The 13525-nt window shown below is 45.6% G+C and overlaps 1 protein-coding gene across 6 annotated transcripts in view; it reads right to left on the bottom strand.

The window, feature by feature from the left end:
- Positions 1–13525, bottom strand: part of UACA (uveal autoantigen with coiled-coil domains and ankyrin repeats) — a 116615-nt gene that overhangs the window by 24873 nt on the left and 78217 nt on the right. For all 6 annotated transcript variants that reach the window (XM_033920285.1, XM_033920286.1, XM_033920287.1 and 3 more), the window contains 2 exons: positions 12255–12353; positions 11427–11463 (listed from right to left, as the gene is read on the bottom strand). In XM_033920285.1, coding sequence (XP_033776176.1) covers positions 11427–11463; positions 12255–12353 — 136 coding nt within the window. The remainder of the gene's footprint in view (positions 1–11426; positions 11464–12254; positions 12354–13525) is intronic.

Genomic DNA, 13525 nt, shown 5'->3' on the forward strand with positions numbered 1-13525 from the left:
TGCCCCCCCCCAGTACCTTAAATCATCAGCTATGTACCCCCAGTACCTTTTTTAATCATCCCCCATACCTTTAATCATATTTCCCCTTTGTACCTTTACTCATAGCCCCCCTTGTACCTTTTTAATCATATCCTCCCCTTGTACCATTAATCATAGTCCCCCTTGTACCTTTAATCATAGTCCCCCTTGTACCTTTAATCATAGTCCCCCTTGTACCTTTAATCATAGTCCCCCTTGTACCTTTAATCATAGTCCCCCTTGTACCTTTAATCATAGCCCCCCTGTACCTTAAAAAAAAAAGAAAAAAGGTACTTTTTAAAAATTCTTCCCGCCCTCCCTCGATGGCTCTGTATCATTTCGCGGGAGCAGGCACACGAGTCAGGAGCATGGCGGTCAGGCCCAAGCTTTACACGCTCACACTTGGGCCACTGCTGCTTTCTGAATGGCTGCCAGCAGTTCTCACGAGTCCCGCGAGAACTGCCGCAAGCCATTCAGAAAGTGGCACGGGCCCACGCGGGAGCGTGTAAAGCTTGGGCCTGACCAATGCACTCCTGACTCGTGCACCCGCTGCCAGGAAATGATACAGAGCAGTCGAGGGCGGAATATACGCTGGACCACCAGGCTAGAAAAAGGTACAGCGTGGGGATTTGTTTTAAAATGTTAGTGCGGCTGCAGCACAGGGGGGTTGCAATTGTACGGGGGGCAGAGAGGCAGTGTTTAAAGGTGGTGCGGCCGCAGGGGGGGCGTTTTGCATTTGTACGGGGGGAGCGGCAGGTGATGTTTAAAAAGCTGGTTTACAGGGGATTAAAATATTGAACCTTCGCTTCATAAGACGCACCGAGATTTCCACCCACTTTGGGATGGAAATAAAGTGTGTCTTATGGAGCGAAAAATACGGTATATACTGCCTATCAAGGATATCAGGTACTGAAGCATTGTCCTTATCTGTTCTGATGGACTCACAATCTAATGTACCTGGGGAAATGGAGGATTGAATAACTTGCCCATAATCACAAAGAGCCGTGCAGGATTTGAATCTATAACCTCAGGGTGCTGAGGCTGCAGCTCTAACCACTAGGCTACTCCTTCCTTCACAGTTTAATGCGACACATTAACTACATCATGATCTTCATGGGGAAGGATATCAGACTGTCAAGACCAAACCTGGTAGCCATTTTGTTGGTATTGAGGAGAGTTAGTGCTTTAGTGGAGAATCCTCCGAGTCAGGTCGGGCTGATCAAAATGCTCTTTGCTTATTATGTAGAATGGTCGGGAGAAATAGATTCTGATCAGCGCTGGAGTCTGGATGAGACAGATAAGTAAATGCCACTTGGTGGACTGAAATACATTATTTAAATTTTGGTTTTGTGGACATAGATATATTAAAATTTTTGAGCGAGGGGGAAGCATAAGCGATTACAAGTTATAGAATTAGATCAGGTTCTGAAATAACAGGGCATTATAAGAGATTCAATGGTTTGTTTAAGACAGTCTGATATCCTTCCCACATTAAACTGCACATGTCAAAAATGTTTTTACGAGTATGATTTTTTGAAATAAAACTTTGTAATCCCTCCCCCCTTCTCATGGTGTTACATTTTTGTTATTGTAGGTGGATTGTTATACTGTATTTTGCATAGTGTGACACACAAGCAGACTATTCCCTCTTAAGCATGCAAAGTATATTCTATGAAGTATACCATTTCCAAAGACATTCTTTACATTACATATCTGCTCAAGCCATAGTTCTTCTCTTCCCCTCCTCAAAGCAACTCTCTGGGCCAGATTCTCAAAACTTAAGGTTGCCTTTAATGCGGTCGCTAAACTGGTTCCAGTCGATTTAACCTGCATGCATTTTAGCGGCAGATTATCAAAATGGCTTATCGCAGTCTTTAGTGAGCTTTCTAGCAGTCTCCGACATGGCAATGCAAATGGGCTCTTCCAATATTAAAACGAATACTCTATTAGATTCTTAAACATCGCCAAGTCATTCATCAGAACCTCAGGCCCCTCCCTGGATGCACTGGGGAGGGGAAGGCCCACCATTTTGAAGAGGCGGGCGTACTGGACAGACAGATTAGGGATATGGCGGGTGTTGGAAGGCACAGGGGTATGGGGTTTGTGGCGGGAGAGAGTGGGCATCTCTCCCGTTGCTGAGGGGGTGTTGGGGGTGCTGCAGCCTGCCTCAACTCTGAACAAGTTCATAGAGGAAGTATCTATAAATAAAAGTAGACTAAGTAGACTGGGGTGGAGCTTTTTTTTTTTTTTCTCGATATGAATCATGGGGAGCAGGTCTACGTTTTGGGATCTGACAGACATGTGATCCAGAATGACCATCTGAGACAAGATGCTAGGTTTGATGGACCTCGATATGAATCAGCATGGCTGTTCTTCTTATGTAGCTACATGCAAGTCTGTGTGTTCCACATATTGAAATCCTTTTTTCCCAGAAACTGCATTAAGGACTAGTAATTAGCAGCTCCTTTGTAACCCAGGAACAATATAGATGAAAAAGTTAAAAGGCTGCATTCTATAATTCCTTTCAAATGAGGAAAAAGGCTTCTGGTGATCAAATTCCCCTGTACAAACCCATCAGCTGTGCTCCAAGTGTGGTCTGACCATTGCTCTGTAAAGCGGCATTATGATGTCCGCCGATCTACTTGTGATTCCCTTCTTTATCATGCCCAACATCCTATTTGCTTTCTTTGCTGCCACTGCGCATTGAGCCGACGGCTTCAGGGTCCTGTCTATCAGTACCCCCAGGTCCCTTTCTTGTTCGGTCTTGCCCAGTGTCACACCTAACATTTTATATTCATGTTCCTTGTTTTTTTTACCCAGGTGCATCACTTTGCATTTTTCTATGTTAAACTTCATCTGCCACTTTTCTGCCCATTTCTCTAACTGGTTCAGATCTCTCTGAAGTTCTTCTCTGTCCTTTTGTGTCCCAACTACCCAACATAGTTTTGTGTCGTCCGCAAACTTGATTAAATTACTTGTTGTTTCATCTTCTAGGTCGTTTATGAAGATATTGAACAAGATGGGCCCTAGAACCAATCCCTGGGGTACACCGCTCGTTACCTCTTCCCAGTCCGAGAACTTCCCATTTATGCCCACCCTCTGCAATCTGTTTTCTAACCATTTGCCTATCCATCTTAGTATATCTCCTTCTATTCCATGGCTTTGTAGTTTCTTCAGAAGCCTTACGTGGGGAACCTTGTTGAACGCTTTCTGGAAGTCCAAGTATATTATATCCACCGGTTCACTGCTATCAATTTGTTTGTTCACTTCCTCAAAAAATTGAAGTAAATTAGTCAAACATGACTTCCCTTTCCTAAAGCAGTTTTGGCTAGCTCTCATCAGGTCGTGATTTTCCAGGTGTTGCTCTATGCTATCCTTTATTAGTGCTTCAAACATCTTCCCAGGAACCGACGTAAGACTCACAGGTCTATAGTTGCCCGGTTCTCCTCTCGATCCCTTTTTGAAGATTGGGATGACATTCGCTATCCTCCAGTCGTCTGGTATTTGCCCGGTTTTAATTGACAAGTTAGCTAGGGATTGTAATAGTTCTCTGATTTCTATTTTAAGCTCCTTTAGCATTCCCTTGGAGGTGGTCTTGATGGAGGAGTTCTCGACCTCAATGGCCTTTGAGGAGAAGCAGCCAGTGTAATAGCTTTGCGAGACTTATGTTTAGATTTGGAAGAAGTCTCAGTAGCCTTCGATAAACGAGGCATAGAAGTCTCAGTATCCAGAGAAGGCAAAGGTTTCTGTGGCAGAGATATCTCCTGAGGAAGCTTGGAAGCAAGATGCCTCGAATGCTTCAAGCGATGCTTCGGTCGAGGTGGAGGAGACAGTGTCAGAGGAGTAGGTGAAGAGTCACTGGATGAGAATTGGCGAGGCTTCCGAGGCTTGCCTCAAGGTGCTTCGACAGGAGTCCAGGACTGCTGTTCAGGCTGGCTCGAAGGAAGCAGGGTCGAGGACGGAAGGAGTTAAGCCACGACCGAGAAAATCTGAGTGGTCAGAATGGCTTTTAACATGTCCTCAAACAGAGGCACCGAGACAAAGGGATCAGGTCTCGAAGGTGCAGCAGTGAGCTCCAAGGAGGGCGATCTCGAGGATGAGTATTCCCGATGTTTGGAGGCACGCTTAGCTAGAGGTCTCGAAGACGCTGGCAGGACCGTGGATACGGCCTGGGATGCCTGAGACTCTGGAGGCTTCTTAGGAATGGTACCTGAAGGAGAGACAGGAGACTTACCCATCGAGGACGACTTCAGAGGAGCAGCCAGGAGGCAGAAGCTGGCGTTGAGGTCAAGGACTTAGATGTCAAGGCCGTCCCCGAAGCCGAGGTCGAGACCTTCTCAGGCGGTTGGTCCATAGTGCCAAAAAGTTGGAGAAACTTGGCACAGCGCCGACAAAAGGCCCGTGGTTGAAGGGTAGCACAGCGCAAGCAAGCGTCGGGGCAATGTTCAGGACCCAAACAAACAATACACCGACTATGGGGGATTGGTGATTGAAATGGTCTTGTTGCTCTGGCTACACTTTTTGAACCTGGTAAGAGGCCGGGACATAGAAAAAACAAAGTCCGACGTACCGAACGAGGTGAGCGGCCAGGCCTAGGCCAAAAGGCTGCTGAAAGAAAAAACAAAAAAACGAATAAACTTTTTTTTTTTTTTTTTGAAAGAACGAATGGAAACGCAAGTACAGTGACTTAATAACAAAAAGCCGCGGTAAGAGAAGGCAACGAAAGCTGCAAAGCTGAAAAGAAGAGAACTTCTCAGCTCTGCGGAAAACATTGAACTGAGGTTCCTCACAGGAGACATGCGCCCTAACTCGGGCGGTAGGCACTCGCGCATGCGCAGTGCAGCACTCGGAAGCTCTTACAAAGATCTTCTGCTTTCGAGACTGTCCGCTGCGGGGCTCCATCAGCGACGTCACCCACTGTTGAGAATATGCTGCCTGCTTGTCCTGGGATAAAATTGGCTTTAAGGAGAGAATAGATGCTGCAGAACTGCTTGCTCAAACCAACTGTCTTTTCTGGAGCAGTAGTGAGAAGTAAATGTATGGATTGAACTAGTTTTGTGGCAGCCCTCTAGACCAAGTCCATCCTATTTATATCTTTTTGGAGTTGCGGTCTCCAAAATTGCACACGGTAACATAGAAACATAGAAATAGACGGCAAATAAGAGCCACGGCCCATCTAGTCTGCCCACCCTAATGACCCTCCCCTACTTAACTCTGTGAAGAGATCCCACATGACGATCCCATTTCTTCTTAAAATCAGGCACGCTGCTTGCCTCGATCACCTGAAGTGGAAGATTATTCCAGCGATCAACCACTCTTTCAGTGAAAAAGTATTTCCTGCAATTTCCCGCCCCTGATTTTCCATGGATGTCCTCTTGTTGTCGTTGGACCTTTGAGAAGGACGATATCTTCTTCTACCTCGATACGCCCCGTGAGATATTTGAACGTCTCGATCATGTCTCCCCTCTCTCTGCGTTCGAGTGAGTATAGCCGCAATTTATCCAGCCGTTCCTCGTACGAGAGATCCTTGAGTCCCGAGACCATCCGGGTGGCCATTCGCTGGACTGACTCAAGTCTCAGCACATCCTTGCGGTAATGAGGCCTCCAGAATTGTACACAGTATTCCAGATGGGGTCTCACCATGGATCTATATAATGGCATAATGACTTCAGGCTTACGGCTGACGAAACTCCTACGTATACACCCTATGATCTGTCTAGCCTTAGATGAAGCCTGCTCCACTTGATTGGCAGTCTTCATGTCTTCACTGATGATTACCCCTAAGTCCCATTCTGCTACAGTCCTTGCTAGGATCTCGCCATTAAGGGTGTAAGTCTTGCATGGATTTTGGCTGCCAAGGTGCATGACTTTGCATTTTTTTGGCATTGAAACTCAGTTGCCAGGTCCTAGACCAGTGCTCCAATAGAAATAGGTCGTGTATTCCAAATGGGGCCTCACCAGGGACGTATACAACTGGAAAAAAAAATGTGATGCCAATGAGCAGAAAATAAAATCTGATGACTGCCCCTTTCTATCTATATATAGCAAAACCAATCCCAATTTGAGTTGACCCTTTCAAATTCTACTCCGAGTTATTAAATGTGGCTTTCTGTGTATATATTAACCTGTAACCCATTCAGAGCTTGTTGGGGGAGAATGAAATAGAAAAGAAATAAAATAAATAAATGACACCACCACAACTGAAAAAATATACAGAATCCCCAGAAAGTCACTGTTCCTTTGGCTTGTGCCTTAGGTTGCATGCTGCTAGGTGCTGCCTCTAAATAGAAACTTATAAATATAGTCATGTCACTCAACAGGGCAGAGCAAATAACAAAAAAATAAAAAATTATGAAGAAAACTCCAATAAAATAAAACTGGGAAGTCACAAAATAAAGAGATCCAAGTTTGATGGTGCTGAGGAGAAACCAAAGACAGCTTCTGAAGGTTCTGCGAGCCAATGTCAGGCAGGAAAGCACCAGCACGCACATGCTATGGGCAACAGTGCAATTGTCAGTGTCCATACCGGGTTCTGTGGATGATGAAACTCACTTTGGAGAACATTATGCACGAACAGTGGTTTTAAAACATCTTTGCGTTACCATTTTATTTTATAAGAAGTCATGCTGCTTTTAACAGATTTAGCAGCCTATTTGGTATCTGAGTTCGCTTTGGATTAGAAATTTTACAGCTGCCAAAATGTAAACTTTTCCCCTTTTACAGCAGCAAATCTACTTTATTTGAGACACAGACTACTTGGTCTTTTTAGCCGAGAAGAGTTCTGATGATTTCATGCTCTCTTGTAGTTTGAAGTCAGAGGCTGGATACCCTAGAGGTGCTTTAGGTCAGTGTTCTTCAACCACCGGTCCGCAGAAATTTCTTGCCAGTCCACAGGGCCGGCACGTTCATCAGGCTCCAGACAGTGCTCTTCAGCTGCTGGTCCACAGTATGATTCATACGGCGTTATCTTTAGGCCGGCTCCCTCTTCCCCAGTGTTGCAGTGCACAAAGCTGTGAGCAGAGGCTCCTACGCGCATTCTGCGCCTGAACCAGAAGCCTTCTCTCTGATGTCGCAACATCAGAGGGAAGGCTTCCAGATAAGGCGTGGGACGCGCGAGGAGCTGCTGCCCACAGCTTTGTGCACTGCAGCACTGAGGAAGAGGGAGCCGGCCTGGAGATAACACCGGGGAGCAGGCCAGAAAGCACAGTTACTTATCGTAACAGGTGTTATCCAGGGATAGCAGGCAGATATTCTCTACATGTGAGTGACGTCATCCACGGAGCCCCGTCGCGGACAGCTTTTCAAGCAAACTTGATTGAAGATCTCAAGCTTGCTAGTGCTGCACCATGCATGCGTGTGCCTAGAGGGCGCATCCCCTCCTCGTGGTCTTCAGTTCAGATAGCTAGCAAAGAAGCCAACCTGGGGAGGTGAGAGGGTTGCGAGAATATCTACCTGCTGTCCCTGGATAACACCTGTTACGGTAAGTAACTGTGCTTTATCCCAGGACAAGCAGGCAGCATATTCTCTACATGTGGGTGATCTCCAAGCTAACCAAAAAAGGGATGGAGGGAAAGTTGGCAATTTATGAAAACAGATTACGCAAAATCGACTGACCAAATTGGCTGTCACGTCTGGAAAAAACATCCAGACAATAGTGAGAGGTGAAGGTATGAACCGAAGACCAAGTGGCGGCCTTGCAGATTTCAATTGGCGTAGACCTGAGGAAAGCGACAGATGCCGCCATCGCTCGGACTTTATGTCCCGTAACTCGACCGTGCAGCGAAAGACCAGCCTGAGCGTAGAAGGAAATACAAGCAGCTAACCAATTGGACAAGGTTCGCTTGGAAACAGGACATCCCAACCGATTAGGATCAAAAGACAAGAAAAGTTGAAGTGCCTTCCGAAGAGACTGGATCCGTTGAAGATAAAAAGCCAATGCTCGCTTACAGTCAAGTGTATGAAGCGCCACCTCTCCAGGATGCGAATAGGGCTTAGGAAAAAACACCGGAAGGACAATGGACTGATTAAGGTGGAAATCCGAAACCACTTTAGGCAAGAACTTAGGGTGTCATGATGAAAGACAGTAAAAGGCAGTTCTACAACCAGAGCCTGCAACTCACTGACCCTGCGAGCAGATGTGAGAGCAATGAGGAACATCACCTTCCAAGTAAGGTACTTCAGATGAGCCTTAGCAATGGGTTCAAAGGGAGGTTTCATCAATTGAGCGAGAACCACATTAAGATCCCAAACCACAGTGGGAGGCTTGAGAGGAGGATTGACATTCAAGAGACCCCCCATGAAGCGAGAAACCAGCGGATGGACCAAAAGAGATTTCCCATTGAGCTGCCGATGAAAGGCAGCAATCGCACAGAAATGGACTCTAATAGAAGTTGTTTTGAGGCCAGATTGAGACAAATGCAGTAAGTAATCCAGTACCGAGGACAAGGAGGCAGACAAAGGCTCAACGCGTCGGGAAACACACCACGCGACGAATCTAGACCACTTCTGAGAATAACACTGCCTAGATGGCCTTCTGAGAGCCATCCAGGACATCTCGTACCGACCGAGACAACTCAAGGGAAGGCGTCAGGTGGAAAGGAACCAAGCCGTCAAGTGCAGAGCTTACAGATTGGGATGCAGCAGCGAACCCCGACTCTGAGGAAAGACAGGCAGAAGCAGAGGCTCCCTGACACTGAGTTGAAGAAGAAGGGAGAACCACGGCTGCCGAGGCCACTGAGGAGCAATCAAAATCATGGTGGCGCGTACCAACTTGAGGTGTACCAGCGTCCTTAGAATCAGAGGAAAGGGAGGAAACGCATAGAGGAACCTGTCTGTCCAATCGAGAAGGAAAGCATCCGTCTCAAGACGATCCGGGGAGTACATCCTCGAGCAGAATCGAGGCAACTTGTGATTGAGGGGTGAAGCGAACAGATCTATCGGCGGAGTTCCCCACCGAACAAACTCCTGACGCAGAGTGCGAGAATGGAGTGACCATTCGTGCGGCTGAACAAGGCGACTCAACTTGTCCACCAGGCAATTTTGCACGCCCTGGATATACACTGCACGAAGAAAGATGTTGTGGCGCAACGCCCACTGCCAAAGACGAAGGGCTTCCCTGCCGAGAGAGAGGGAACCCGTACCCCCCTGCTTGTTCACATAATACATTGCCACCTGGTTGTCTGTGCGCACCAGGACCACCCGATCCTGAAGCAAATGACGAAAAGCCACCATGGCATTGTAAATGGCCCGGAGCTTCAGAAGGTTGATGTGGCAGCGACGGTCCGCACTCGACCAAAGACCCTGTGTCCGAAGGCCGTCGAGGTGCGCTCCCCAGGCGTAAGCCGAGAAGTCCGTCGTCAGTACCTTCTGAGGCGGGGGCACGAGAAAGAGCAAACCTCTGGACAGACTGGAAGAGCTGGCCCACCAACGGAGCGAGCGTTTCAAGGAGGGAGTCACCGCAATGTGCTGGGAAGCGGGATCCCAATCCTGCCGCCCCTGAGATGCCAGAGTCCAGGGGAACACGTTCATGCTCGGAGAGGCATTTTGTGGCAGCCTCGATGGAATCATCGAACAACTCGTTTCCCAAGCATGGGAGATTGGCCAACCGGTCCTGCAGGTTGGGGTCCATATCAACAATGCGGAGCCACGCCAGACGACGCATGGCTACCGCGAAGGCCAGAAAAGCTCCGCTGCAAGATCGAAGCCGCGGGGCTGCAGCCACATGGTCTACCCAGTCGAACGGATGGAAGAAATTTTTTTTAAAAAAAACAATAAAGAACGACGAAAATCAGCGATTAAGAGAAAAATAACTCAAAACCGCGGACTTTAGAAGGCACTAGTGAAAAATCTTCACGCAGAGAGTCGAAGACGGACTTCTCGGCTCCGCAGAAAAGTAAGAACTGAGGAGACGCGCCCTGGTCTGGGCGGGAAGGCACTCGCGCATGTGCGGTGCGGGCGACTCGAAACTTCGAGTTTCTTCAAGCAAAAATGCTTGTGAGGAGTCCGCATCGGGGCTCCGTTGGATCACGTCACCCATTAGTGAGAATACCTGCCTGCTTGTCCTGGGATAATGAAGAAACGGCCACAGCCACGCAAGGCCAAGCGGCCAAGGCAAACTGGGAGCCCCCAGTCACCGAGTCGAAAAGAAAAAAAACACACGAGTAGTAGAAAACCCAAGAATTAACCGCACAGCAACTCCCGAACTAAAACAAAGAAGTCGCGGTGCTAGAAAGGCACTTAGAAAAACGCAGAGAAGAGAGACAGGGCTTTCTGACTCCGCAGAAAACTAAGAACTGAAGACCACGAGGAGGCGATGCGCCCTCTAGTGGAGCGGGAAGGCACACGCATGCGTGGTGCAGCACTAGCAAGCTTGAGATCTTCAATCAGGTTTGCTTGAAAAGCTGTCCGCAACGGGACTCCGTGGATGACGTCACCCACATGTAGAGAATATGCTGCCTGCTTGTCCTGGGATAAGGCAAGGCATAGCATGGAGGGAGGGAGACAACAATGGTAGGGGGAATGATTTTATTTTTTAATTTAGTGACCAATTTACATCTGCTGTCTGTTCAGGAAGAAATGCATTTATTTATTTTCCTCTGGGGTTGTACTGCATGCAGAGTCTTGCATCTCTTAGGGTTTGTTTATACATATTAGTGCTTTTAGTTTTTGGTCCTGTGTTTGCATGGGGTTATCTGCATTCTGGTAGGAATGAATATTGAGAAGCATACAGTGTGCTTTGTATAGTTCAATTTTGTGGTTAACCATTATGTGTGAAAAAATGGTGCATAGTCTCTAGGTATTCCTTCAAAAATTTAGACCTTGTGTCCAGGGTCTTGGACCTATTTCCACTGGTCCATAGGTGTCAAAAGGTTGAAGAGCACTGCTTTAGGTGACTGCCTAGGTAAAATCTGTGCTACAGTACATGGGGGGTTTTTTTGGGGGGGAGGGGAGTTTTATTTTTGGTATCTGTGTGTGTTTCTTTGACTTAATCGTTTCTAAGTACAAGAAGATTTACACCCCTTTTATTTTTAGGTAGAAGGTTTGTCCACTTTTCACTTTAAAATGTGTCCCTGAAGTAGGTACTATGTACCAAAACATATTGTGTATAAAAGTGCTTTAGACTTCATCTTTCCACTTTTAATAAGGTTGTTTCTAATCAGTACAGATTTTTTTTAACAAACAGCTACTGGCTTATACTTGCTGCCTTGTGTTTATACCGATTCTGCCTCTCTACTGCCCTGTCTCACCTTTGGAGGAAATTCTTCCAAGTTTTAGTGCAAATAAGAAACAGAACCATATTCCAAGATGACTTTATAAGCCAAAGTTGTTACTAGGAAATTTCACTATACTTTATACTGAACAATATGGTAAAATAATAATAATAATGCTTTGCTGTATACGTGACTTACCATTACTGCTTAGACCTCCATGTGCCATAATACTGCCCTACAATAGAAGATAAAAATAGAGAATAAAAAAAATTGTGGAAAACTACAGTATATCAGTTAAAGTTATAATGCTAGAAAGTATAAAATTATGCATCTAGGGTGAAAACAATCTACTACTCATGGAAATTGTGAAACAAAGCATACAAAGCCCATAAAGACATGGCATGTACCAGGTTAGACATGGCTACCCAGGGATTTTCTGAACAGCCAAAGGGGATGGCACTTCATTGCCCCAGGTACAAAATATGTACCTAAGTGGCTTGCCCAGGGTCACAAGGAGCGGCAATGGGAATTCAACTCCTAACCTCAGGGTGCTGAGATAGCTGTTTTAACTACTAGGCCGCCACTCCACCAAAGTTTCAGCTTGTGCTTAAAATCGTACCCAAAGGGGCATGCTAAGTGATTTAAGTTAGGACACAAAAAGTTGGGACAAAATCAGGTTTGTGTTTCCAGGAAGAGGTAGATAAGAATTTGTTATGGAACCATTTTCTCAAAGTCTATCCAAGGTTCCCAGTTAACTGGACAGTCACTGAAACTGTTTTGAAATCAGCAACTCCTCTTTTGAGGCAGTTTGGGGATATGAAAAGTCCCTTTCCCAAAGAGATATAATCTGAGTGGAAACCCAAAACAGGAGCTAAGTGACCTGCTTAAGACAAGGCAGAGCCACAGAAAAAGCAGGATCTGGGCCTTTCTTCCATTTAACAACCTTCCCATTTGAAACAGGAAACAATTCCTTATTTACCTGATTTAATTTCCCTTGTGATTCATACATCTTTTAAATCCTATTACCTCGTAGAATCTCAGCTTTGCCTTCAGTGCTTCAATAAGCATCATGCTTTCCTCCTCTTCCTTTTCCTTTGTATTCAGAAATATTTTCAACTTCTCTCTCTAAAGGGAAGAAGTATCAAATGAAGAGCAACAGGTCCTTGAGTTTATCTATTAAAGTTCTGTAGATGCTGTATGTCATCTTTCTCCTCTATCCCAGCCCTTCAATATGGTCCCACAGCTCCCCAACATATAAGCACATACACCCTCATATTCCTGTGCCATTCACAGCATTTTCTGCCCCCTCATTGAAGCATCTCTAATCTCAACCCCAGCACACACACCCTCACTCCACCCCCTAAACCTAGTAGAAGGAAGCACAGACCTGCTTAATGTTTTTCTGGATTAGTGACCTGCAATGCTATACAGCAAAACAAAACTGGCAGAAGTGACCCACCAGACAGGGAACCTTCCATGGAATAAGCCACAGGCAGAAAAACAGTTATTAAAAGAAACTTTAGGGGGGCGTGGCTTCGACGCGCAACAAGATGGCTGTGTGAGAGATCGGCTCCGTTGAGATAGGCTGATAAATGAGCTTTTAGTGGGGAAAAATTTAGAGAGAATCATATTAGTGGAGTTTCTAGTAAATTTTAAATGGCTTCGGGTAAACAAAATAAAATTTCGGTGGCAGCTGGATCAGGTAGTGGGAAGAGATCGAAGTTGGAAGTGACATCTCCTCAATTAGTACCATTACCATTGGAAGAAATGGATAATAGAGATCTTATGAGGGAAATACTGAAAATACAGGAGATTGTGTTAGAAAATTCAAAAAATATAAAAGAGGTTAAAGATGAGGTAGCAGGGCTAACAAAAAGATTGAACATAGTTGATTTAAAGATGGACGGTATGGAAAAGCAGTTAGAAAAACTGAAATGGAATTGGGGCAGTATAAATCTGTTCATAAAGAAATTGACTCGTTGAAAAGGGAACTGGAGGATTTATCGAATCGTGAGAGAAGAAGTAACTTGAGAGTTCTTGGTTTACCTGAAGGAGTGGAAAAAAATGATGCTATTGCTTTTTTGCTCAATTTCTTACCAAAAATCCTGCCAATTAAAAGCAAATTTCCGTTGGAATTAGAACAGGCGCATAGGATCCCAACGAAGAGGATAAGCACTCAAAAAGGACCGAGACCTATGATAATTAAAATGCTTAGGTACTTTCCCAATATAATTTACTCGATATAAATTCCCATATATGATGTTATTTTAGATGGATCATTGCTTAGTTTTTCACAA

The sequence above is a fragment of the Geotrypetes seraphini genome, chromosome 14 (assembly GCF_902459505.1).
Source record: "Geotrypetes seraphini chromosome 14, aGeoSer1.1, whole genome shotgun sequence".
Lineage (NCBI taxonomy): Eukaryota > Metazoa > Chordata > Amphibia > Gymnophiona > Dermophiidae > Geotrypetes > Geotrypetes seraphini.